At 44.0% G+C, this 27,855-nt stretch overlaps 1 protein-coding gene across 3 annotated transcripts in view; it reads left to right on the top strand.

Moving 5' to 3' along the window:
- The window catches only part of BICD2 (BICD cargo adaptor 2), a 75,904-nt gene extending 49,079 nt beyond the window's left edge, over window positions 1-26,825 (top strand). The window contains exons 3-8 of one of the 3 annotated variants that reach the window (XM_088532036.1): window positions 6,456-6,608; window positions 8,847-9,299; window positions 10,427-11,446; window positions 12,522-12,673; window positions 21,439-21,604; window positions 24,715-26,825. In XM_088532036.1, the coding sequence (XP_088388162.1) occupies window positions 6,456-6,608; window positions 8,847-9,299; window positions 10,427-11,446; window positions 12,522-12,673; window positions 21,439-21,604; window positions 24,715-24,720 (1,950 nt within the window). In that variant the 3' untranslated portion in view covers window positions 24,721-26,825. Of the gene's footprint in view, window positions 1-6,455; window positions 6,609-8,846; window positions 9,300-10,426; window positions 11,447-12,521; window positions 12,674-21,438; window positions 22,791-24,714 lie in introns of those variants that run through there. The other 2 variants (XM_088532035.1, XM_088532034.1) reach the window with 2 other exon arrangements.
- Window positions 26,826-27,855: the final 1,030 nt, after the last annotated feature.

The following is a 27,855-nucleotide window of genomic DNA, read 5'->3' as shown; positions in this document are numbered from 1 at the left end:
AGAGCAGGAAGAGGGAGACTGTAATAATAACGTTACACTGTGCCGTTCATAACACGATCATTAACTTTGGGGCAGCGTTTTCCGCACAGGCTCCCGCGCTTGGCTGGGGGCGAGGTGTGGAGCGCTGGCCACCCACCAGCACCGAGCTGCAGCCGCAGGCATCGCGGGCCGTGGAAGAGAAGGTGTCCCCTGGGTAAACACAGGGAGCAGATCCGGCCCCAAAATGGCTCCCGGTTTATAAAGCACAAATACATAAATGGTGGCATCACTGTTGAAAAAAGAGGCAATAACTGGCTCGTTCCAGTTTTAAAATGAGCTATTTTGAATGAATTAGAAAAATGTTATCCTCTGATCTCAGGGGCTCGGCTCCACCTTGTCTTTCAGGCACGAGGGCAAGGACAGTCCTCCCGGCTCCCTGTGTGCTGTGGGTGATGTTCGTGAAGACCCTGTGCTGCTGCCTTGCAGAGCTGCCCCAGTGCCCCAGGCCTCGTGTTTGCCGGGCAGTGCTCACAGGGAAGCCCCATGCGAGGGCACGGCTAAACGGTGTGGGGAAGGAGGAGTGTCAGCCTTGGTAGTTAGCTTTGATCCAGATGGGATCAAATCTTTAAATGGGTAGTTAGTAAACAATGCATTAAGCAATTGAACGTAGATATTTTAACAAGGCTTTGTTGTTTAAAAAAAAAATTAAGAGATTTAAATGGCTCCAGGATATGCTGTTGTAACTGTGTCTTGGTTCAAGCCTCTCTAATATTGTGCCGAGAAGAAATCTATGACTGCAATTTCTTTGTTCTCTCTTCTTCAGTATCACAGCTTCACAAAGCTTTTTATTTAATGATTTGCAAATTACAATTAAAAATCTGGAGCTGAGTACTTAATGGTGGGGTACTGCCCTAGTAATCACAGCTGAAGAAAATTTGAGACAAAAGCCTGTGCAGTAAGAGGCTGTGTCACGGAGCGTGTGTTGGGTGCGAGGGAGCAGGGAAGGAGCCAGGCGCTTGGGCGCGTTTGCTGCCGGGGTTCTCCTCTCCGGAGGCGCAGCCGAGCGGCCCGCAGCGACGCTCCAGAGCCCTCGGGATCGCCGGGTGCGGGAGGTGCCAAACTGCTGCTGTGGCCTTTGGGCCCACCTTGGGCAGGAGGCTAAACGGGCACGGGCTGCACCCCGAGGTGCCTGTGCGGGTCTGTGCCCTGTGCGGGGAGCTCGACCCGGCCGCCCTGTCCACACTGAGTTCAGGCTCCTCTGAGCTCCTCTCCTTACTGCCCGGGGACCGGGGCAGTTTTGTAAAACTGGACCTCCCACTAGGAAAGTGACATCGGACTCGCTCACCAGAATGGTTCCGAATGTGTAAAATACATGTAAAAAATACCCTTGGCCCCCAACCTCAAAAGGGACGAGAGGAATGTGCTTTTTTTAGGAAGATCTTGCTCTTCACATTCATTGCAGAGCAGGGCAGGACGTCCCCGCAGGCGCCTTGCGCTGGCTGAGAGTGACAGGGGTGGCGCTGCCCGTGGGTACGATCCATCTCTCTGCTTTTGTTTCCTCGCTGACTCCCAAAAAGGTATTAAATGTGATTAAATCTTACCATTCTCTCTTTTTTTTTTTTAATTTAAAGAGTGAAACATTATTTATTTCAGCTTCTAAATGAACGCAGAACCCCTCTATGTGTGAAACTCTCCAGTCACACTGAGACTTATCAGGTCTAGCAGCTTTTCAGGAGGAAGCCCGTCATGCCATGGCTTGCAGTGCAAGCACAGAGCAGAGTCTAAGCAACAGGATTTAAGATAATATGGATTCTGGGTTTTTTTTTTTTTTTTCCCAGTGGGCTTGTGTGAACAAGACACCAAAAACGTACCTGCAAGTAACCCTAGAAAAAAAATTACAGCCCTACTAATTCAAACTATTTTTTTTTCTTTACTATATTGGTGGTCTGGTCTCTTTTGCAATGTTTCTTTTGATTGTACTTATGTTGTAGAGCTTCTCTGAGAGCATGTTAATTTTTCTGTCCCTTCTCTGAACTATTTTCTTCATTTCACACATGCTGTTCGGAGCAGAGGACACGGGTGGCACAGTTAGAATAAAAGCATTGCTTATATCTAAAGAATTGTCCCCTTCTACCATGTAAGGTGCGTGGCCTCTGGATGTGTGGGTCTTAGATGGAACCAAAGTATCAAAGCTCTCGTAAACATTTAGGAAGTAACTCGGTGACTGCAGAATTTCAGTGGACACGGTTGGAAGGTTGGACGAGGGGTGCTCTCCTGTACGACTTGTCCCTGCTTGACCGTGGGCGTTGCAGGCGCGGGCCGCTGCCCCGGGCCGTGTGGCCGTGCACGGTCACCCGCACGCACGGGTCTGTGACGGGAGGGCCCGGGACGGGGAGGCAGAGCCGGGCGCTCTCCGCCCAGCAGCAACTGGCGCCCGGCTGCTGCGGGAGGGCCCTTCCGAGGAGCCGACCAGCTCCAGGGGGGCCGTCGTAGTTAGGAAAGCAAAGGTCTGCAAGTCATGATGCAGCCCTTATGTATTTCATAGCTGTTTTATCATAACAATAGAACAGGCCAAGTTGTGTGGTGCCCTTGCAGCTCCGGTGCCTGCAGAAGCAGGGGACGAGGGCGTCCCCAGGAGCCCCAGCTGCCCTGGCGGGGCTGCCCAACCTCCCTGCCGCTCTGGAGGACGTCTGCATCTTGTGAGTGACCCCTATTGCACCTGGGAACATTCACGTTTCCAAAGCCTGGCTTCCTGTCCAGCAAGCAGTTGGACCTAAAGGAGCTTTCCACCTTTTTCTTCTCAAATTTTTATTTTTATATCCGTAATAAAAAAAAAAAAAAGTACTGTTTAAGAGTTCGGCATTTGAAAACTAGGAGAAAATGGATTTTGTTTTCTTGTGCAAAAACTCCTTCCAGGAGCATATTACATTCCAGCCCTAAATTACAATTTTGTGCTGTTGTGCCGCAGAATCTCTTTCCTTCAGGTGTCTAAAGGCTGTATATACAAGGAGGCACAATTAAAGCTGCATCAGCAGCTCCAAGTTTGATTTGTTAGATGAATTAATGCTTAGTCATTGACTTGAAATTTCTTTCTTTTTTTTTTTTTTTCTTTTTTTTTCTTTTGAGCTTCACAGCTCAAATCTTGAGCCAATTGCACCACTGGTATTTTGTGTGGGTGGGAGATCTAACTATGGGGATGTTTTCCTAGAATAACAGCTGCAGAAATAGACACAAAATGCAGACAACCATTCCAAGTGCCTCCTTTAAAGCGGTGCTGAAGAAGATAAGTTACACGAGTTTCCACGGAATAGTCTTCCTAGTTTTCGTGCTAGAACTTAGTAAAATGTCTGAGAGATGATGCTTTATTATTTTCCCTGCCTACACACATGCAAATACCCCAACAGCAACAGAACGTGTTGGCTCTGCTGCTCCCAGCTCCAGTGTGCGTCTTGCAAAGCGCTTGCATCCTTTTCTGTGCATCTTCCCTGTGAGGAGCACAGCGTGTCTTCAATGATAATTTCTGGGAATATTTATTGCATGGGGCACTAAATGTACTTTTTATGTAAGGATGTACTAGATAAGTAGGTGCTGAGGAGGAGGTGTCTGTTGGTGTTGAAGGAAAGCAGTTATGTTTGGATATGCAGACAAGAGCAGCTCGAACCGCCCCTCGGTGTGTAGCTCAGGAAATCTCTGCTATCTCCCGCATGGATCTTGGTGATCCAGCCCTTTGCAGAACTTTCCGGAGGCAAAACTGAGCAGAAGAAAATGCCAAAGAGCAGCTTGCTAGCAGCAGGGTCCATGTGTGGCGTGCGGTCTCCAGGCAGAGTGCAGAGGCTTTGGGATATAGTCTGTGTGATTGTCTTCTGGGTGGGATGCACAGGACCCTTCACCTGTTCTGCAGGTGAAGAAGCTGACTCTTCACATAATGGGAGTGAGATTTTGTAAGTGCAGTCTTATTTAGCCACCTCCCTCCAGCTTTGGGTGGAAATCGGACTTTTCATGTAACTATGAGCCCAGCGAAGCTTGCCCTTGTCTTCCAGGTCCCCCTTTCCTGCTATCCCCCTTTCCTGCTATGTTCCGTGGGCCTGAGGAGGAATGAAAAATGGACAGCTGAATAACTGAAGCAATAAAAATCCCTAAAATCAGAGGAGATTTTTGCTTCAAACTCATCTGTGGTTCAATAATCCATTGAGTTTTGAGTATTCATGACAAAATCTCACATGAGGACATGCACAATGTATATTTGTCTTAAAATATATGAATATGATTTTTTTATAATATAAAAATCTGATAAAGGAGCAGGCAGTAGCTTCTTTTCCTCAAAAAGCAAACAAATGAACAACCCCCCCAAACCAACGAGTTGGTTAATTATGTGGAATAGCACAGGACCCGATGTAACCCCGCAGCTTACAAGCATGCAGATTTATTTGGCAGTAAAATGCCAAGAGCAAACTGAGTGTACAGCTTGCTAAGCAGCCAATAAATCTAGGTTATATCTTCCTTCCTTGGTCAGGAAACAAGGCAGCTATTTTTAAATCTGGCCTTCCTGTACACATTGGAATAGAGTGATTTTTCTTGCACTGCACAGAGCCCCACAGTACTTTCCCATTAGGTAATGAGCTCTCGCTATTGCTCTGAGTGTGGCAGAGCGGATTGGACAGAAAACATTTTCCCTGCAGTAAATAAGGGCTCCAGTGACTTTTCCAGGCTTTGACCTCTGCAAAGATGAGGTCATCAGGGAGGAGCAGGAGCAAAGCAGCCTATTCAGGTTTGGGGGAAGGAAGGGGAAGAGATAACCTGTAAATCTGTGGAGCTCTGCCATTGAATTTCCATTATTTGGGAACAGGACAAATTATAGCAATGACCTCCTAATTTGTATAAAATAGAAGAACCTTTTGCCTTCTTAGCTGTTGAACAGCGTCTCTGGGTGCAGGCTTTCCCTGCCCAGGGAGGGAGGTCTCAGTGGCAGTCACTGAGGAGAGGAGGTCGCGATGTGGGTTTGTGTCCGCCGCCTGGAGCGCGGCTTTCCCAGCGGCACAGGGACTTGTGTGCAAATGGGCCCAAATAGACAAAAATGTGTTTTAAAACTTCAGTAATGTTAAAAGTGCTTTTAGACTCCTGGACTAAAGGGCTGTTGAAGCATAGTGTTATTAACTGGATAACCACGCAGCTTCAGCTCTGAAGCCAGAGCTTGCATTAGTGGTTTCACTAGAGCCTCCAGACCTGACTTGGCTGCTTTTGGCCAGAAGCTTAATGAATCTGTCAGCAGGCTTCCAACTTGAACAAGAGGTGAGGCTCAGCCAAGACCTGGTTTTGCTGTGATGTTCCGTAACCTCCAAGGAAGAATGCCTGTGGGAGAGGGGGGAGAACCTCACAAAACTGACGCGCTGGACCAGACGCTTGTGTAGTCAAGAAATACAAGTGCTTTTTGCAGTGAGTAGAGAAATGCATTTTGTGCTTGGAATGTGGCATACCGTAGCTTGTCACCTACAGTGTTGCACTGTAGCATCTGCTTTTAGCAATTAATAGTTATTTCAGCTTCTCAGTGTGCTTGTGAATTGCTTTTTTCTTTGTTGCTACAAGTAGGGACAAGAGTGCTCTAGTTTGATCTCTACGTGATGTGCGAGGGAGCCGTGGTTTCGATTTAGTGGTCTTGTAGTTGTGGGTGACTCTGCCTGTGTGTTCAGAACATGCTAGACCCAAGTGTTGGCCTGCAGTCTTGCCATGAACCCATGGGAGCCATTCAGGCAACCGAGTATACGCTGCCTCGGGAGTTTGAGTGTCTGTGCGTACACACAAGTAAGCTAAAGAAAACTTTCCTTCTTAGGTATTTCAAAGTCATGACCTGTTTAAATAAAGAAGTGCAAATAGCACAAATCTTGCTCTTAGAGGAGGGAATAGTTTTGAACTTGCCAGATGCTCTTTCTTTCTACCTGTCATCTTGTGTTTCATTTGAGTTTTAGCTCAATGTTCCTCTCCAAATTTTTTTTTTAATTCTCAAATTATTGCAATTGTTGCCAATATTTGGGCATAAAAAATTCTGTGGAAAGGCATGTGCAAATCCAAATATGAATGTGTCGAGTAGCTGGAATTGTCTTTCTCTTGTGAAAAGATGGTGTTACCTAAAGGTTAGTTCGTTCAGGCATCTGATTCCTGATCTGGAGAATTTTGCTGTTGCTAATAGGGAAACTTTGAAATGAATGTTGCATTACCTGCTTGCCCATTAGCTTTCCTTTGAGTCAAGGGTGGAGTGAGAATTCATAAGGAAAGCAAGGAAACAAAATCTAATTAGCTGTGTAAATGACTTGAGTTTCTTTAATTTAATTTTGGGGGCAGGGAGGGGAGCTTGTTTGAATAGAATCTAGTTGATTAGTGCATATAAAGAAAAATGAAACTTTAAAATTAAATTGTGACCGTAGCTGACCAAGTCACTAATCATTCTGTTTTTCTTTTTGTTTGTTTTGTTTTGTTTTCAGGTCAATCAGAATGTGGAAATTCAAAGGTCCCGTCTGCGAGATGATATTAAGGAGTATAAATTCAGAGAAGCGCGTTTGCTGCAAGACTACACGGAGCTTGAAGAGGAAAACATCTGCCTCCAGAAGCAAGTGTCTGTCCTGAAGCAAAATCAGGCAAGTTTTCCAAATAGCGAGTGTGGCTGTGGTAGCACGAGTCAGCTCCCGTGGTGTAGCCTGTGCCTCTCGTCTGAACATGCGGCCGCTTTTCTGTTGTGACTAGAAACTCCATCCTGGAGTACCAGGAGTTGTCTGCTTGATGTCTGACTCCTTTCTGACTGTGTTTCCACATGGTCACACAACTTTGTTGCTTCTGTTTTGACCTCCACATCCCTCTGTTCCCATCTTGTTCTTTGCTGGAAGTAGAATCTCTACCGCTCTGTTACTTTGTTTAGCCTTTTCACTACATTAGTTTTTTCGAGTCCTTTGCAAAACCTGCCTCTTCCACGGTGTCTGTAACTGGTGTAATTCTCAACATTTATTCTTGAAGACACTTGGTGCTTGCATTGCCTCTCCAGCTCTGTGCTCTTCCTCTCTTCTAGCTTTCATAAAATATGGACCACTGTTGTAGTTGCTCTGTGCTGTCAGACCTGTGTGACTGCACATCTGAAAAGTCACATTTAATTGCACAGTTCCAGCTATCTTCAGAGTCTTAGAAAACTGCATTTTTGGAACAACTCAAGAATTTTCCTGAGTTATCATTTGCAGAGGTAATTAGATTAGACGTGGTCTTTGGCTTGATTCAGTTACATTTAATCTACCAACCAGAGTATAGCTATTTTTCTTCCTGAAGTCCATGTTATGCTCAATTGAGAAAATAGTGTGATACAACTGAAATAAAAAGGTTTGAAGAAAACAGGAATTTTACTTTCATCTGTTATTGTGAGCGCATAACAAAAACTTAGTAGAATTTTCTCTTTTTCAGTCATATCTCCTGCTCAGGGGTCTAAATGGAGCTGCCCTACAAGTGAGGCGTGTGGGGTATTGAATGTTTCATGCCCCTCCATGTCAACGCCTGTTGTTTTGGCTACAGGGTTGTGCATCCCTGCCCAAAAGAGGGTTACAAGATGGACCATGGGTCCTGTCTGATGGTGGTGCTTTGGATCCCTGACGTCCTGCGGAGGGACTGGCGGGGCCGTTGCCCCTGTGCGGAGGACGTAGCGACCGGCCGGTTCTAACCAACGCGGTTAGCTGCTGCTGGCCTCTGCTCCCCAGCCCTCCTCCTCTTCCCCTCCTCGCTCACTGCCTTGGGAGGTGCAGGTGAACGTTCCTGTCTGCGTGTTCACGCTCTTAGCTATATCCAGGAATGCTGTCAGTCTAGGCAAGCCAAACTTGACCTCCGATGTTATCTTTTGAGCTACCGGGAATTATCGACTACCGTTCTTGTGTGCCTGGCTTCTTTGAAAATATGCTGTAATTGTAAATATTTGGGCTCAGTGGGTATATGTAGAACCAAGAGCAAATTCTGTCTGTGAAAAAAATGGATTTTTCTTATTTTTATTACCTTGTCATAATTTTGCTTGATGAACTTTATTAATTATCAACAAACCAACTGAGATGAATAGAAGAATCTGTCAGATTTTCCCAACTGAGAGCTTGCAAGTCATGATTGGTTCCTGGTTTTAAAAGAAAATAGGTGCAGTTCAGCACTACCAAGCTGGTGCATACCAGCCAACATCTGAAATTCATTTAACTGTTGGTCAGAAAGTTTTATTTAACTTCCCTCCTTTTCCCTAATTGTTGGTGTTCATAATTTCAGTTTACAGCTCAATAACTGTATGTAGTCAGCCTCATGGTCCTGCAGAATCTGATTTCTAGCCTTTTCAAGATGTGCTGAAATGATAACAACAAAAGTAATGAAAAGTTTTATTTTGAATATGTAAAAGTGGGGTTTTATCTCTAGCTGCCTCCCAACAGTTCTAAACCCACTGGCATATTCTAATAGTGGTCTAATAGTGCATAGCTTTGGGATCCCAGGGTTTGAAAATGCTGGATTGAGTTTGTGGGAAGGTTTGGCGGGGGATTTGTTAATCAAACCTAGAAGGAGTTTGCATAACATGCTGGGGAAGCCTGTTTCATGGTGCCTCTGTATCGCACACTGCATCTCGCAACTTACCTTAATTAAGCTGGAGTAGATTATCTCATTTACCAGTTCGCTGAGAAACTTTATTCCTGGTCTTTCTGAAAGTGAATTAAGCAGGCAGTCAGAGTACAGAAACTAGACTCTTGGAATTGAATAAAATAGAAAGTCCCTCTTGCCATGCTAAGTGAAATATACACACAAAAATATAATTACATGGTGCCTCGCGGGCGGATATTTCCATTAAAAGTTTTCTCCGCTTTCTATATGCCCAGGTGGAGTTTGAAGGTCTGAAACATGAAATCAAAAGGCTCGAAGAGGAGACAGAGTTTCTCAATAGCCAGCTGGAAGATGCCATTCGGCTGAAGGAGATCTCTGAACGGCAGCTTGAGGAGGCCCTGGAGACACTGAAGACGGAGCGCGAGCAGAAGAACAACCTTCGCAAGGAGCTCTCCCACTACATGAACATCAACGACTCCATGTACAACAGCCACCTGAACATCTCTTTGGATGGACTGAAATTCAGCGACGAAGCCACAGAGCCCAATAACGATGAGATCATGAATGGATTCGATCAGAACTGCCTCAGCAAACTCAGCAATGGCAAGAATAACACTTCAACCCCCAAGAAAAATGAAAGCTTCCCTCCAGCTCCAAGTCTGGTTTCAGATCTTCTGAGCGAATTAAATATTTCTGAAATCCAGAAACTGAAACAACAGCTTGTACAGGTAAATGTGTTTCCAAAATAATTATGTACTTCTAAATAGTAACTAGCTGACTGAATTTCAGTCTTCTCACTACCTTATGTGGTCACCATAGAATTTGAACTATATTTGTAAAATCTCTGGATTTCTCTGAGAGAATTTGAGGATGTTAATTTTTTTTTTTTTTTTGGATCTAAAGAAGATACAAGTCAGTCATGTCCTATATTCAGAGGAGTGTCAGAGGCATTTTCTCTGCCGTATATGTTGTGCCTACATATGAGGTGATTAGCAGCAAGAAGCGTAACCAATCGCTGAAGTACTTTTGCCAAAGATGCTAGTCATCCCAGACATCTTCATCTTCCAGAAAGTTTTTTTGTAAACGCCTGGAAGACCTTGTGCAAGATGAAGAGTCCTGCAGTAATGTAGTTCATAGAAATGCCAACTATACGTTGAACAGCCTGTTTAGTGAAATTACACCTCTTCACATATGGTGTCTGAGAAAATATATTGTAAATATGTAATATCGATTTTCAGTAATTAATTCGAAGAACATGTTTGGCACTGATTAAGAATACATTTCTGTGTTATATACGTGTTACTAGAAGGTTCGAGAGTTTGAAGTGCATATTTATTTTGCCTAGAAATCTCTTTAAATTACTTTGTAAATAATTAAAGAAATGAATTTTATAAGAAAAAGCCTTTGTGGATAAATCTCTATTTTTCTTTTATTTTTTTTAAAGACAAAAGTGTTATTAAAACTTTAAAAGTTTAAATATCACTCAGTCTGTACTTTTGAGTAGCTCTTTGCTTTTTTAAAAATTTTTCTTAGCAATTTTCAAATTAATAGTAAATTTTAGCTCATCCTCAGCTGAAAGGAGTGTTTTTTTTTTTTTTTTTTTTATGAGGCCTCCAACCATGGAAGAAATGCATAAAACTGCGTTTTTGGAATGGAAATGACAGATTTGGGGAAGAACACTTTGCTTGAGATACTTCATTTGCTCCCAAACTATCTTCTTCTATAATGTGCTAGAGTTTAGGTTTCTGTAACTGTATGGATTTTGCTGTGGCTAACTTGGTTTCCGTGCAATAAAATAAAAGCATTTATGTAGTATTGTTTCCTGTAAATAGATGTCTCTTTCCATGCATTTCAGATGGAAAGAGAGAAGATGAACTTGTTAACTACGCTGCAGGAATCTCAGAAGCAGCTGGAAAATACGCGCGGAGCCCTCTCGGAGCAGCATGAGAAAGTTGGCAGGCTCACGGAAAACCTGAACGCCATGAAGAAGCTCCAGGTCAGCAAGGAACGTCAGTCTGCCCTGGACAACGAGAAGGAGCGAGACAGCCATGAAGATGGGGACTATTATGAAGTTGACATCAATGGGCCGGAGATCTTAGAGTGCAAATACAAAGTGGCTGTGGCAGAGATTACCGACCTGAAGGAAGAACTTAAAAACCTTAAGGCTAAATACAAGGAGTGTGAGTCTAAGTATGAGGAGGAGAAGAGCAGATATGAGACTGACAGCCAAGCTCTCACTGAAAAGATCACCTCATTAGAAAAATCCAGTAGGCATGATAGAGAGCAGGTGGCCAGGCTGGAGAAGGAGCTGAAGAAAGTCAGTGACGTTGCTGGAGAAACACAGGGCAGCCTCAGTGTAGCCCAAGATGAACTAGTCACCTTCAGTGAAGAACTGGCCAATCTGTATCACCATGTCTGCATGTGCAACAATGAAACTCCAAACAGAGTGATGCTGGATTACTACAAGGAAGGTAAAGGAGGACGCAGCAGTCCAGAAACTAAGGGAAGAAAATCCCCTATTCTTCTTTCTAAGGGGCTGTTATCTATAGAGCTAGGAAAGCCAGAGGGTGGAAGCGGCGACAGCAGCCCATCTCCAGTGTCATCTCTGCCATCTCCTGTGTCAGATCCTCGGAAGGAACCCATGAACATTTATAACTTGATTGCTATAATACGCGATCAGATCAAACACCTGCAGGCTGCTGTGGACAGAACAACCGAGTTGTCTAGACAGCGTGTTGCCACCCAAGAACTTGGGCCAGTAGTAGACAAGGACAAGGAAGCTCTCATGGAAGAAATTCTGAAGCTGAAGTCCCTGCTAAGCACCAAGAGAGAACAGATAGCAACTCTAAGGACTGTGCTGAAGGCCAACAAACAGGTAAGCAGGGGCCTACAGGCCTAAAAGTTACAGTCTCAGGGAAGTAGGTCATGAGAGTTTATCTTTGGGGATGTGCTGCCTTTCCCTGAACACAGTAGGCCCTTAGTTGCTGGTTTGTGAAAAGACTGAGAAGCTGGAATGGTTTCATTGGAGGCACACGAGTGTGCTACTGTGAAGCTGAATGCCAGGGCTTTGGCTTTTGTTTATCACGGAGTAATTTTTATTTGAGTTTAATATAGCTTCAGTCTGGAGTCTATTTAAATTATATTGAATGCAGGAAACCTAAAATGAAGAGCTAGTGATTATTTTCTACTTGAAAGAATTCTGATAATTGCCCTCAAGATAGTTCCTGATGTATGTCCTCTTCTCTCTCAAATTTCCTACTAAAATAAAGGTCCGCAAGAGGAGGGTGCGATGTAAGAATATGGTCAAAAGAGAATAGGCAACAAAAGTCAAACTTGTCTCAGAGGCTGGACTGTCCCACTCAGTACACATTAGCAGTGCAGTAGATTAAATAACTGTCATGAGAACATCATGTGGCTACATGATGTCTCCTCGGAAGGCAATGCAAGCTGAAATTGTCTCGAGAAGAGGAAGAAAAAAGAAATAATTAGATGCTTGAATTTTTTTTTGCTCATGTTTTCATGTACGAGGCTTCTGAAATAGAAGATACACAAAATGCTCTTTGAAGGCTAAAGACTTACCAAAGCTTTTGTTGAATATGTGTCAATAGAGAGCTAGTAAACAGCCTTTTTATATTTTGTGTTGAATTAAGAAGTGTTTAATAGTTGGAGGTAAGTGTCACTAAATGTGTCTTCTGTAACTTCCTAGATACTGCTGTCATTTGCTTGGTTAATGGGCATAGGAACCCTGTATATCTGATCTCTTTCCAGTATTCAAAATGCACTTTTATTTAATCTGCACAAGGGAAATTGGCCAGGAGTGTAGCATTCCAGGGCTAAGTAAATGTTTCATTACGTGAATGGCCGTGGGAAATGCCTTAGCTGGGTGCTCAGTGTGTGAAGGGCTGCCCTAACAACTACTTTTCCACCTTTCCACCCCTGGTGAACACCAGACTGCGGAGGTCGCCCTTGCCAACCTGAAAAGCAAGTATGAAAATGAGAAAGCCATGGTGACGGAGACGATGATGAAGCTGCGCAATGAGCTGAAGGCTCTGAAAGAAGACGCTGCGACCTTCTCTTCCCTGAGAGCCATGTTCGCTACGAGGTAAAGAACGCGTGGCCACGTGAAGGCTCTTTGCAAAATGCATCGGTCCTGGCTGGTGTGTGGGAAGAGCAGAATATCTGCCTGTGTCGGGGCTGGTGGGAGGGTGCAGTTCCCAAGGCTGTTGCTTGTGTGTTTGTGCTGTGCTCATGGCAATGCTTTGTGTCTCAAAGCAAGCATTTGGATTGGGGTATTTACTGAAGAAACTTGGGAGACAGATTATCCCTGGCTCTTGAAGCCCTCGCCTCTCAAAAGGAATGGTGTTTAACAGTGTAAAAGGAACGTTCATAACTCGATGAGCATTTATAACACAGCGTGGCTCTGACTGACCTGTGGTGATCCAGGGGCAAATAAAATTGTTAGCAGATTTAATGGATGTCGTTAGGTTGATCATCCTGCAGATGTTATTTTATTTACCCATGAACTGATCAGGATTGCTTCAGAACTTGCTTCCACCCTTCCCAGCTGCACTTTGTGCTGTGACTACCCAGCATGGACCTGCTGGAGCTTGTGTGCTGCACAAGGGGTAAATGCCATTTTGGTCTGCGTGTTGCCTACTGCTGCCGTCGCTGATTGCCTCTTGGAAACATGCGCGTTGCTTCTAGGGAAAACCGAGGAAACGAGATCCTGTAACCAAACCCAGATTTGCTTTGCAACTAGGAAATGCTCAGTTTGCACCTATGTGGAGGTGATTCTTGGAAACAAAACCAAAACTCCCAATGCAAAACTTTGTATAAAAGCAGCCAGTCCCAGTTTGCCATTGCGAAAGGCAGCCCTGGTGGCACTGGCTTGCCTGTGTGCTGCACACACTGCGTAGAGCGCGAGGAGGAGAGCGCGGCCGGCGCGGCCGCTCCTTCCCCTCGCCCCTACGGGGACACCTCCCCGCACAGCGGGGGCTGCCCGGGCGCCACTCGGTTCTTCTCCAGCTCTGCCCAAGTTCATTCTAAACAGAAGAGATTTTCCTTCTGCCATCTGCTAGAAGTGACCCCAATGAGGAATCGCAGGGTGTTTATGAGCACTGGGGAGGTTTTTCTGTCCTCCAGGGCGGCTCTGCAGCAGCTCTCATGTGCCTTGAGTAATCTCGGGCTTCCTGTGAAGCAGTCGCTCTCCGCAATATCCTTGCACATGCGTGAGAATGGAAGGGAGAAGCAAATGCCAAGAAATGTTACAGACAGACTCCTGTGAACCTGTGATTCCAGAGAAAACGATGCCCTGCACTATTGGGATTTGTCTTGCTCTCCTTCCCCAGCTCTCTGTGTATGGAATGTAATTAATATGCACAAATTGCAGTTTTTGTTGTTCGTTTTAGGTCAGCTAGGAGGAAAGAGGAAGCAGCATGCTGTTAACTTTCAGTTCTCTTTCCTCAGCGCAGGTAGCTAGCTACGTTATATGCAACTTCAGTATGTTTTTCCTGCATGTTAATTTTCCTGCCACAATGCAAAAGTGAGAGAGTGACTGAAAGTGGTTTCGAGAGGAAGAACTGTAACAGAAATGCCGGAGGGATAGTTGTCCCTCTGCTTTTCTCGTAGTGTGTTATCATATGGAGGTCAGGCTTTCCTTTACTGGGAGGAGAGTTAGGAGGATTCCCTGGCACAGGGAAATTGGAGGCAGAATAAAAACTTTGCTGAGGGTGAACGGCTTAGAGCCCTGTGCTGGGTTCTTGCTGGGAGCTGTGTGAAATTGGAGGGAGTGGGAATGGGCTCTGCCTGCGCACAGCAAATTCTCCTGCCTAAATGAATAATTTGCATTTCTGACCTTATGCTTTATCTAATAAGTGTAGTGAAAAAAACGGGGGGTCAGGAGCAGACTGACCCAAGGAGGTCCCAAAAACGTGGGGGTGCAACATGCAGCGCCTCGGCCCTCCGCGCTCGGCACTTTCTGTGCGCTGGTCGTTGCAGGACCCTGCTCTCCGCCTGGCCCCAGCCTCGTTCCCGGGGTGCCCCCTCTCCCGCTGCCACAAGCGCAGTGCCGCGGGGCCTGGAGCGCCGCCGCGCCGCGTGTCCGCGGTGCTGCCCAGGCACTGCGGAGCGAGCGCCGCTCTCCTGCGGCGCGGGAGCTTTCAGAGGGAGCCGCGTCTGTGCATCGGGTGCTCTAATAGCAGCTGAAAACTGTTTCTGCAGGTAAATCCATACTGCTTCTCAAGTCAGAGAAGATCAGTAGCTTGGCTGTAGGCTGAGTGCGTTTCTCTGCTGTCAGCAGCTGTTTCATCCAAGTATTTGTTGCTTCAGTAAGGTAGACTTGGAAGGCACGTTCTGAGGGGAGGAGATCCTTGGAAATCACATGCAGCCTGTTTGTTAGGTGCTAGTCAAATATAAGTATTTAAGAACCCAAATTATTCCTAAATTATTCATCGTAAACAACCTGATAAAGGAACAGCTTATAACAGTTTCTAGCAGGTCTGATTTCTCCTCTGGCCAAAAGGTTTGTGTCAGCAGAGACATGTGTGTGTTGGTCTGGGATGGGGCTGGCTGTTGCACACAGATCTGTATTTTCCATAGGAAACTTCCCATTCTGTAGGATGCAAGAGAAGCTGAAACAATACTGGCTGACCATGGAAATAGTAACTGACCTAATTTCCGTTTTAAAGTAGGTTAATCCTGCTAATTTGACAATACTGTCAGCTATCCTTAATAAGGAACGAAAATACTGCAGACCTGAGCCTGGAGACAAAGGCAGGCTTGCAGATTATAGCTCCCAGCACAAGGCTGCTGTTGAGACTGTCGCATTGTTTTTTATAACACTGAGCCTGAAATTAAGCTGTGATACAAAGGAATAAATCAAAACTTATCAAGACAAGTACTGTGTTACATGCATACTGCAGAGAAGTGCAGGCACTAACTGCACTGTTCAAGTGCAGCTTTCCTTTGTCAACACACGTGTGTTGTTATTGTATGTACAAACAGACAAGAGCACTTGGGCCAGATTAAAATCTGAAAGTGGAATTTATCTGCTTAATTAGACTTCAGCAGCTATTTATGTACCAGTGCATTACACTCCAAGGCTTTGGTGTTTCTGAGTAAATTCTCTGTGCACTAGCAGAAAGGCAATCACTTCTGCCTTTAAAATGCCGAGAGAAATTGAACATTTTTTGTTCTGCTTTGTCCAGCAGGTTTGCACTTGTTAACAGGCAGTTTGGCTGCAGGTTTGTTATCAAGACGTGAAGTCGTGCTTCTCTTTTGTGGATGCCATCTGGCTTCTCTTACCTGCTATCTGGAACAGGTTTTTAAAAAAAAAGTATTTTGAAAATTATTGTTTCATAAGCTCATCATACAAAGTACACTGCTGTGGCTGTTGTTTCGGGAGGAGGGTTGAATGTATTTTCTTAGGTACTTAAAACAGATGAACCTGTATCTACACAGGAGGAGATTGAACGGGGTCAGTGGGGGCCTGTTGGAAGGGATCACTCTTAAAGCACACCCAGAACGTCTGCTACGGTGACAGCCGGGGTGTGCGTGAGCTTGAAGTCGAAAGAATAAATCTCTGCAAGTTGGAACAAGAAAATACAGCTCTCACAAGCTGTTTTTGTTAAAAATTCTCCATAGGTAATTGCTCCCTTGTATAATATCAACTGGTAACTGTTTTGTTTTCGCGTTAAATCTGAAATGTAAGCTTTCAAAAGGCAGAAGGTCTTTAAAATGCCTTGCTTTCTCTCTGAGTTTTTACTGTGTCTCTTAATACAAGCAAATGTAAAGTGCAGAGATTTTTAGTTAATTCATTTCACCGAGATCCTTTTATCAAGTATTTATCTTGAAATTATACATGAATCAAGGGTCTTTCAAGCTTTTTGTTGAGCGTTTTTTGAGGTTAATGTAACCAAAGACCTAAGTTAATGGCCCCAAATAAGGGAATAGCAGCAGCACATGAGAGGTCCCAAGCTGGGAAGGTCTCTCTGGTGGCCTTGAGGTCACTTCAGAGTGGAGCATAATGGAGCACAGAGCCCCAGGCTGCTGCTGGGGTCTCCTCGTAAGAGTATTTATCTCCCATAGTACTTTATGATAGGTTTAAAAATATTGTAACAACCATTTAGAGGGTTAACAAAATAAAAAGGCTTCTATGTAGAACAGTATAAAGCTGCACTTAAATGTGAGGAGAGGGTTTTAATAACAAATTTGAGAAAATTTAATGTATCTTTCTTTGAAGCATTGTCAGATGAAAGTCCGATTCCTTCCTTTGCCAGAGAGCGAGCTCTGCCCAAGTGCTGCGAGTGAAACTTGCAGTCAGTGTCCTCTTTTCTGATGATTTGGGGTGGGAGTGTAGCACAGGTTCCTCCTTTTGTGTTGATCACTGTGTGTTTCTAGACTGCCTATAAGCATTCGTCATTGAAGCCTGCAAGAGTAAGAGAGCTCCTAAAACTGATTTTGGAGAAAAACAGAGTACTAAAACAGATACGAGAGGAAAAAAAAAAACAAAAAAGCTTGGAATTTAAGCTAAAAGTTGATATAACTTTTCAGCAAGGAAGGAGGGAGTAAAACCATAGGGTTCCAGTCAGTGCTTGGAGAGTTCCCTTGAATCTGGCACTTCCAGAGCACTCCGGGAATGACAACAGAGCAAAGGCAGTCAGGTTCAGCGGCCAGAAATGGGTGTTGAAAACTGTGATCTCAGTGCTAGAATAGCAGAGCTGGTCCTCAGAAATAGTTAGATGAAGAACACAAGGTCACTGTGGCCATCATTCTGTAGCCAGGAGGAACTAAGGAAGTTGGCCACAGACTCGATGAGGAGTTTTAAGGCAATTCCAAAACTTACAAGGCTAAAGTGCCCATTTTAGTGCTTCTGGCAATCAAAATGCTGATGCCTGATGTATTGAGGTCCAAGTGTGAGTGCCCCTGGTAGATGGACCCTGGACCTGGGTGGCAAAAATCAGTTCCACCTCTTCTCCCAGATATTTTGTAAAGCAGCCATGGCCTCCCCTAATCCCTGTGTGCCTTGACACCTTCCATCTGAAGTCTGGAAACGCTCACGTAAAACACAGACTGTGTTCCTGTGATAAGATAGTGGCTCTGTAGAAATACTCAGAATAACGAAAATGCCAGCTCCTGTCATGGAGCCGGTCTGGGTTTTGTTGCCCATGGGAATGGGAAGAGCTGCTTTACAGTTGCCCTGTTGAGAGCCCAGCTGGCCACGCGAGCACCGAGTAAGGAGCCTCCCTTTCCGTGGGGAGCTGAGCTTGCGGCACGGCCGTGTGTCGGTCACCTTTGAAGTGGGCTGGCTCCAGATGCCAGCCCATGGCGCAGCGCTGGGGGGTTCCCCCGCGCTGCCAGGCCGCCTGGCTGCGGCGCGTCCCCGGCCTCACCTCCCGCCCCGCGTTTCCCCTGCAGCGGTATCGATGTGCCACTCTCTGCAGGTGAGGTCTTTCCACAGTGCGGGGAGTTTGCAAATCTCCCTGTAATGTGAATTTATAATGCAGAGGCTCTGTGTGAAATAGCAGGTGGCTAATATCCCCTAGAGCCGAGCTCGGGCAGTGCTCATTTCCGTTGCATTTTAACTGCCGCTCTGCTAATACATTTCCCCAGTTTTTATTGAAGAAGAAAAATGGGGAGTTTGATCCGCCGTGTTCTAATTTCTAATGTAGGTTGACAGCTTAATCTCCTGTGGTAGGAGTTAAAGCAGTTGATGTTTCTCTCAAGGAGCCTCCTGCAGTCACATCTCTGTCTAGCAGTATTTCCTGCTTGGAGAATTGTCTTAGCCCTCACACCGATCACAGAGGAGATAGGAAGTAGCATTATATCCAGATGCAATTGGTCACATCATTCTTGTTTCCAGTACAAATCTTTGTTCAATATAAAATATAAAATATCTTGCATATTAAAGCTTAAAAAGAAGTATGCAGAAATAAGGTAGGACAGAGTTTTGTAGGAAGCAGTGGCCCTGCAGCCCTTGAAGAGGAGACAACCTCATTGTCATATTTTAAAGGATAACTTGGCTCCAGATAGCGTTTTAATTTCTCATCATTATATTCAACATTCAGGAGGTGTATGTGTATATACACACACACACACACACACACACACAGAAACACAGATATGCGCACACACATATATATTTTTTACCCTGTGTAGGCACTTGTTTTAGTTGGTGGCTTTTTGGTTTTGTCTTTTAATCTAGCTAATGTTTACTGAAACTCCTACTAGCAACTACTTTTGTTGCTATTAATGACCAGTGATTAGTAAATAAGCAACATCAAAGCTTTCTGTTCAGTACCCACTTAGAAACATGAATGTGTAAAGCACAACAGACCTATGCTAACTTAATGATGTTCTTTAAAGCATAATCCTCAATTATTTTTTTGAAGGTGTTTTTAATACAAAGACATTTAGTGTTCTGCCCTTCTAGTGTTTTTGCATGTATTATACAGGTGAGAATTTCCTTTGCACATTATAAGCAGGAAAGATATTTTGCTGTTGCATCTGCAAAGCAGCAAAACACACGTCAGCCCAAGTGCGCTGCTAGGGCTGCCCGCAGTGACGCGTTAAGGTGAAGTAGCGCGAGAGGTTGTGCCCTCTTGGAGTGCTTAGGGAGGCCCCCTCTGCACTAGAGAAAAAGGAACTGGAAGCCAGAGAGCAGCAGGGAGCAAGGGGGGCAAATCCCAGTCTGCGTGTGCGGAGTCTGCATTGGCTTCCAGGAGAATCCTGGAAGCTCCCGGTGTTCCTGTGCTGGGAAGGGGTGCTCAGTTCTGCAGCGTGCGGCATTTGTGACCCTCTGACAGGGCGAGGTGAGGGTTGGTTGGTTTGATTTCTGTATCCTTTCCCATGACTGAAAGTCCAGGAAAGCAGGTTCAGGGTGCACCTCGTGCATTCATACAAGTTAATGCTTCTTATTTCTACCCATTCCTGTTGTACAGATGAGAAAATAGTTATTGAGGTGCAGTAAAAATGGCAACTGTGTGGATGCTGCTGAAAACACAGGGTTCTTGAAGAGGATGGAAAAGCTCCCTGCGCTGGAGCTGTAATGGAAGAAGCATAAATGGGAAATGCTAATTTTGGTATTTAAATTAGTGAATACCTTGTCATTTTTAAGGGGAGTCATATGATGTTTTAAGCCTTTATGCTGGCAGAGAGCTTGATGAGGTAACGACTTTTACAATAACCTTTCGGAATGAAGATTATGCCTTTAATTATAGCTGAGCTCCCTTGCAAACTACTTTATTGCCTGCGAGATGCTGAGAAGCATTTGACGTGTTACCAGTCACCTATCAGCTTTGGTGCAAGTGACTGCCTTGGATCAAGAGGCGTTTGAGTGATTCCAGAACCGCGGAGCGATGAGGCCTGGGGGACGCGAGCGAGGCTGTGCGCGGTCCCTGCGCTGCGGTACTGCAGCGGCCTTGCTCGCTTCCCCCGTTGCCTTCCGAAGGGGAAGGCCCCGGCTCCCCTCCTCCTGCCGCCGCCGGTGTCGCTCCTGGCGGGGCTGGGACAGACCGCGGCAGGCGGGAGGCTGCGGCCTCGCTGCGCTCCGGTCCTGGCCCAGAGGAGTCCTCTGTCTGCGCCAAGCAAAGCAAGGGAAACCTAAAAACACATACCCACAGAGTGGCCTTGAATTCAAAGCCTTTTGCCACGCTAAGCCACACTGCTGATGTAGTCCATGCAGGCTTTATATGAATGTTTCTGAGCTGTATATTCTCCACTGTGTTCAAAGAAATATACATTCACTTTCCCTGTTCCCTTCCCAAACAAATAGGATGAGAATGAAGACCTAATCCTGGAAATCAGGGGAGAAAATTTTGATACCTGGTCCTATAAGCACAGCTGACGAACCTGCATGTGAATGCAGTTTTGTGTCCCACCCCTCTTCCCCAAGTCTATTTTATGCTGATTAAGGATGATAAATCTCCCTTAAAGTCAGAGGCTTTTCTGGTTTCACATTAAAAGGAACCTCTATTTTTGCTTTATGTTGCATTTTTACAGATATTACAGATGCAGCCATTATAAAGACCTGTAGGTGTCGATCAGAATTTATTTCTTTACCTATTAAGTATAGTGTTCATGTACAGCAAACCTGCATTTACATGGGACCCGAATTTTTAAAATAGCTCATGATGCACTGTGCAAGTTCAGTAGCTTCCACACTCCGTGGAAAGGACTGGAGATCAAGCAGCTTGCAGGCATCCATACTGCCTCCCCTGCAGCGCTCCCATGACATGCCATTCCTTTGTTAATTGTTTCAAAATTAAATTTAATAGTGGAACCAATTATATAATGGCCACTTACTGTAGACGAAACAGTAATAAAATAGTAACTATAGCATTTTATATAAGGAATCAGAGTAGGTTAAAGTGAAATTATGAAAGATACTTCTCTTTAAAAAGGCTGTTTAGTCACCACTGGAAATCTTTTACTGGACACTGTCTAAAATATCAATGTATGAAATTTAGATGATCTGATGGTTTTAATCATCATTTTAGGAAGGGTCATTTTATAGTTCTTCCTATAGTTCCTCTCTGACTCCATTTCCAGCCTAAAGCTTGGATCTGACGTTCTCGGGGAGCTTTAGAGTACAGTGTTCATTTTTGACATGAGTACTTTTATACCAGGCTCCATCCCTTCATTTTCCAGGGATGCTGTTAATGATGCTCCATACGAAAGGTGTGAGCCTCAGCGCTGCGCGTGGCCTTGCGAGAGCCCTGGTGCAAATTGGTTGGGCCTCTCTACGTTGGGCCAGCGGCGCGCGTGCCCACGCCTGCAAACCTGGGGGCTGTGCCCACGCCTGCGGACACGAGCGTTTCATGTCTTGCAGCTGGGAGCAGCGTGGCTAACGAGCCATGTGTTTCGTTGCAGATGTGACGAGTACGTCACGCAGCTGGATGAGATGCAGCGGCAGCTTGCGGCGGCCGAAGATGAGAAGAAGACTCTGAACTCGCTGCTGCGGATGGCCATCCAGCAGAAACTGGCCCTCACCCAGCGCCTGGAGCACCTGGAGCTGGACCATGAGCAGTCCAAAAGGGTGCGCACAAAATCTGCCTCCAAAGCCAAGAGCAGTAACCCGAGTGTAAGTCATATTCGGTCCTGTGCAGACCGCTCTGAAGGTGCTGTCCTTAATAACCAGGTGTTTTGTAGTGAGAAATATAAAATTTATTGTGACTAGGAGAGGTGTGTAGAAGAAACATATTATACATCTTTATGCTGTAACGGTCAGCGTAAATCCCCACTATCTAATGTCGCAGTGAGTTGACTTGTATTAGTATGTTGTTAAACCAGGTAATACGAATTGTATTATGGTGGTCTTAACTGTAACTAATTCATAAGCACGGGGATGCTATTAACAAGTTAATAGTGGAAAGGAATTAGCTTTTTCCACAATTAACATGTATGGGTTTTGCTGTTTATGGTAAGTGTTAAAAGTGTATACCTGATATACTCTATCTGGTGTTACTAACTGTAGTTTGTATAGCACAAATGTGATCCTTTCTCCAGGGTTGCAGTATACTTCAATAAATGCTTTCACAGGCAGACACAAACAGAAAACCTCCCTTGTTAGTGTGGCTTAAGAAGTGGTGAAAAGCAAATGTTAAGATTAGAAGTATGTCTTAGAAATGCAGAGCATTTCAAAACTGGAACCAAAATTAATTTGCCTATTATGGCAGATATTAAAGTCTTGCTGTCATACCACCACTGACCAAAGTCCTAAAGCTTTTATAAACTATAAAAGCTGGAAAAACATGGTAGGATACATTATTTACATTCTGCTTTCCTCTTTTCAGAGGGTTTGCCTGAAAAAAACTTGCACATTTATATTAGAAAATATGCAATATTTACCCCATCTGATATAAAACTTAGTTTTTTGAGAACTCGGATCCTACCTGGTAGACAGTTCCACTTCAAGAAGTTATGCTGTGGAAAAGTATCGTGTCCTGAAAGGATCTTTGTGACTTCTGTTGCTCCTTACAGCATAATACTTCAAAAATAATCTCTCATATTACTGTAGCCACACAACATATCTGTGTAGAATTAATGCGACTGTGACCTAGTATTGTCAGCTACAAAACAATTTTTCTCAGCTTTCAGTGTTAATCTTTATAGGATAATATTTCAGAGCTCTGATTTCTCTTTTTTTTTTTTTTTTTTTAAATATACAGAAGATACTGCATTCCTTATGCAAGCACATGTTTTGCAGGGCTCTACATTATAGGCACAGGAAATTTAACCAGATCATCCTGCTTAAGTATTTCTGGAGTAGTTTAGTATACATATTAATCTTTAAAAACAAGCAAACAACCCTTTTTCTGCTATTGAACTTTTAAGGGGCCTTTTTAGCCACTTGATATCAGTATATTCAATAATACAAAAGTGTACTTCATAATTGGTGCCTATATACATGATAAACATACAGGATTGAAAAACGTCGCTTCTAGAGTTGTGGAGAATTTGTGGAGCTTTTTTTTTTTTTTTTTTAAGCAGTTTTGAAGTGCCTAGCCTCAGACTGTTTCAGTGCAAAGCCCTGCTCCTCTGCAGCCCTTGGCGTCGTTGGGCTGCCCGTAGCGTTGCGGAGGGCAGTGCCTGCACGGCCGCTCTGCCCCTTCCCGCTGCCCTTCCCTGTCCGCAGGGAGCAGCTCCCTGCCATCCCTGCCCTCCAAGGAGTCGGGAGAGGCCCAGCGCTCGGAGCACGGCCCCTGCCCAGGGCAGGGAACCCGCTGGGGCTTTGGCCGCCCACGTGTTGGCCGGGCTCAAAGCCTCCTGAAACTCCCGCCCTGACGCTCTAAGGCAATCCGGCGGGATCCTGGAAACCTGGCTCCAGGGCTGGGAGACGTTCCAAAGCCACGCTCGAATGCCAGGCCTGCGTTTGCCAGTGTGGAAGGGGGAAAATGCCCCAGTGATTTGAATCTGATACATTGCCCAAACATCACTGCATGAGAGAGTTCAACAAAAAGCCACTCTGGCCTTAGCAGCTAGGTTCTGTGCATCTAGTATTACTTTTTTTTTTTTTTTTTTTTTAAATTGAATTCTCCTGAATTTGAGCTTTAATATTGCTAAGTAGCAGGCTTGATGTTTTAGATACAAGATATCTTTTAAGAGTTTTCAATCCTGGTTTTTTCTTCTTTGCTGCACAATCTTCGATAAGGCCTTTATTCTTATCATTCCTGCATCATGTGTGATTCAAAATTACCTTGTAAAGGCAGGCTTTTTTTGCGCCAATAGAAACAGCTTTCATCTTGCTTCCGCTATGGTAGGGAGCTTTAATACAATTTTCACGACTTCCATGTTTCTGATAGCAGTATTGTCACAAAATACTAATGGCAGAAAGATAAATTCAAGAGTTTGAATTCATTGTTAGGATTTTGTTTGAGCTAACTGGAACTTTATAGAAAGATTTCAGTGTCATCAGTGACTATTACTATCAGTCTAGTCCACCTGTTCAGTTCCAAATATGAACAATTTTACTATTAGCACAACAGGTTTAGTAATCATTTGCATCTTCATTTCTGTGGATCTTAAAAGAAAAGCAAACTAAAACAAAAAGACAAAAGCCAAGAAGCCTGACTGCTGTTTGGTCTTGTCAAGGCTGCAGTTTAACTTCCTTGAGTACAATGTCATAGAAAGAAATGAGCAATGGTGCCCTGGTCCTGCTGTTTGTATGTTTAGATAGTGACTATGTCTAAGACTGAGGCTTGTAGCTCTTGATTAACAATTCCTGGAGTCGTTGGCTTGGTGCAAGTCTTTGGCTGCACTCTCAGTGGGTCGGGATGTCGCATGGGGACCGTCGCCTACCTCTGCCTGCAGGCTCTTCCCAGCGGTTCTGTTCTGTGCACTGGCCTGCATGACACATTGACCTGCATGTTTCGGGAACCTAGAGCTTCGCCGACAGCCTCTTGCACATTCACTGCTGCCAACCGGCGCTCGAGCAGCGCAGCTTCGTTCAGTACTTGTAAGAACCCTTCTTTCTGCAGAGCCTCGCTCGCGCCGAGCGCGCGGCGCCGCTGCCGCCCTAACACACACCCGGCCAACTAACCCGCTCTGGGGCTTGCGCAGCACCGGGTATTAAGATGTTAGTTCTTTAATTAAGAAATAAATACTGTTTTTTTTTTTCCTAATGTTATTTTATTTTTCCATTTTCAGCTGTAGAGTAGTCCCTGGAGAAGGCCTTTCCAACAGTGCAACAGCATTCTTAGCCTCTCATTGGGGCTAAAAGTGGTAGCCCGTTGCACAAAGAATGGATCTGACCCTACCTAACCTTAAAAACCTCCTTTCCTCTCTGCTACCCGTAACTCTCCTTTATGTCTCAAGCTATAAAACAAACAAGCTTTACCTATAAGTGCTGCTGCAGTAAGAAAACTTACAAGTGCTGAAGAAACCTACTTCAAAAGTAATGATCACCATACTCATTTATGATCTACTAGAAATGTTCAGATGGGGGAATTTCCTATTTCATTGCAGATGCTCATTTTTTATCTGATTGTTAAACCTGTGCACTTTTGATATTTTGATATTTTACTTTAGCTTCTTTAATTCCTTATGTAGAAGAGTTTATATAGATGCAGTGGTTTGTGCTCATAGTTTCTCTCAGATTTGGGCTTGTGATTGTTGATTTCTACATCAGCATGTGGCAGAGACTTTTTTGGGGGCTCTAGACTGTGTTTAGAAAGAGTTTCAACAAAAACCATGAGCTCTGCTAAACTATATGTGTGCTGTGCTTCAGCAGCTTTTTTATTATGAAATGTTAAGCTTTATATGTTTAAATTACTGATTTTTTTTTAACTGCCATGTTCATTAAGAAATCCAGGGTATTCAAATTCTGGGGTTTTTTCATATTGTATTATTATTCTTAGGAATAGTTCAATGTAACAAGAAGAAAACTTGACTTTGCTCTGGTTAAAACAGTAATAGGCACTTGAAAAATATTAAAGAAGTAGTGTTACCTATAAATTCCAGAATTCCTGGGTTTTAGGAAGTTGAAGTATTATTGATTAACAGAATTTTATACAACTGTACCAGTTAAATTCCAAATTGGAATTGTTTTGTTACTTTTTCATTTTATTGTGCCAAATTATGGTACATTTAGAAAGAAAAATTCTAAAGTTGTCAATGATAGGGTGTTATATTTCAGCGCCTTTCTGTCATTAATTATTGCCAGTAGTGCCTTTAATAATTTTAAGGGAGAATCTTAGAATAGCTTAGCCTATACAAGAAGAAAAGGAACGGCTGTTTGGGAATTTAGTCAAGACATGGAGCAATAAGTGCAAAGTGAACTCCCCTTTCGCACATTTTTAATGGGTAGTCTTGCTATAGAGATTATATATACAAGAAATTGTAAAAAATTCTGTTAGTCAATGATATTTCATCATGCAAATTCTTGCAAATTCAGGGGTATAGAGAAAGAATAAACAAACAAAAAAAAGCCTATACCAACCCGAATACACTTTGGGAACCAAATGGGCTCATACCGAACAAATGAGCAAGCTGTATTAACACATTTGTGGTTACGGTGCAGAGGGTGTAATGGGAATACTGATGTTATTAGCTTCGTCTGGTGGTGGATGCAGTTAACCATAGTATTGTTTGCAAATGTGAAAGGCGGGACATTAATATCTTCTCTTGCATGTTGTATCTAATCACTGTAATTTCAGGAAACAGAAACGGAGAGCGCGTCACCAAGCCGTGCCCGCCGCTCGGCACCGCTTGCTGAGGCTCACGTGGAGGATTAAATTGGTACTTGCTGGGGGGAAGCCTTCCCACTCCTCAAAAAAAGTACAAATTGAAATAATATTGTCAGGGGGTAAAAGCTTTCTGTTTGCTGGAAGAAGCATTGTTATTCCTAGATGTGGGGACTTATATTTCCAACTTCTGTTACAGTATTGATTCATAAGAAATATTGTTGCATTTAAAATTACTACATTTGTATGTGGGTATTTATTTGAAATGACGTCGAAGTACTGTATTATGTTTTATGTGCATTACCTTTTAGTGGTGGATTGGTCTCCATTTAATGTCATATGCATGTATTCTTGCCAAGTAACCTTTACACAGATCTGAAAAAAGCCAATGGCATTCTTAGAGAGAAATGTGGAAAATGATTATTAAAAACATAACTGTGTGTTAATTGGGTAACCTTAGGAGGCACAGAGGGCAAAATGTTACTCCCAAATTAATGCAAAAAGTGTGTTTGTAGGAAAGCAATTCGCCTGCGTAAAGGTGGTCACCTTGGCAGTATCAATAAAAGAGAAAAGGAATCGCGTTTCCTGCTTGTCGTTTTTGTTCCGGTAAGTCACCCTTTTCACTGCTCCGAGTTCCTAGATTTAGTGTGGGGCTCAATAAATGGCCTCACTACTATTTATCCAAGAGGAATGGAAAACATAGGTTTAATTTTCCCAGCAGTGTGTATTTGCTAGGACAGTTGTGTAGGACTGTGTAGTTTTGCATTGTTATGAGGGGAGCTTTCTCCATAAGGTTAATGTGAGGGAGACCTTTCTGTAAATATATATAAATATATATATATGCATGAAAATGACAAAACAAAACAAAAAAAAAACAAGAACCAAACCTGTTTAAATGGTCAAACTTGGCATCAGAAGATGTCTTAGTGAGAAAGTAAAAAAACAGAAACAAAACCCAAGAATATGATGCTTGAATGCTTACCTGGTAAATGGCATTTTCTGTATAGAAAAAATAGTGTGTGAAGGGGGGATGCTGCCTGTGCTGCGGTTGGACGGTGGATTCCACCCTGCAGATGCTGCCACTTTAGTTTGGGGAAAGGAATCTGCCACCTCATGTTAACTCTCCCCTTCAGACATAGGTGCTTTTGGAGGTCCTGCTAGAGGAGGTGTTAACATTGTATTATGTAAAAAAATTTACAAAAATTACAGATTCAAAAAATACACTCAAATTCTTGTCTTTTAAAAGCTCTCCTTGCTAGATCAGTGCTCAGGACCAATGTAAATATGTTGGAAAATAATATGGAACAGTTTTCTGAGCTTAAAAATGCATGCACGCACAAAAATACTGAAAGCAACTAATTAATGATTATTTTGAGTGTATTTAAAGAAATGCTCATGTCTGACACACTCGAGCTTCAACCAAACCTTCCTCAGTGGTCACGCGCAGACCCCTCGGAGATGACTTCATCTTGCTCCATGCGTTCCTCCCAGGAGGGAGGCGCTGCCCTTTCCCGGGAAGGGGCGGGTGGGGGCCGCTTCTCCATGCGCGTTCCCTGTCAGAGCTTTTTCCCCTTGGATACGGAGCACAGTGTCTCCGACGTACTCG

Source organism: Tinamus guttatus, unplaced genomic scaffold (genome assembly GCF_059628265.1).
Source record: "Tinamus guttatus ecotype Peru unplaced genomic scaffold, ASM5962826v1 Tinamus_guttatus_pri_ptg000451l, whole genome shotgun sequence".
Lineage (NCBI taxonomy): Eukaryota > Metazoa > Chordata > Aves > Tinamiformes > Tinamidae > Tinamus > Tinamus guttatus.
This window is presented reverse-complemented; position numbering and strand designations above follow the sequence as displayed.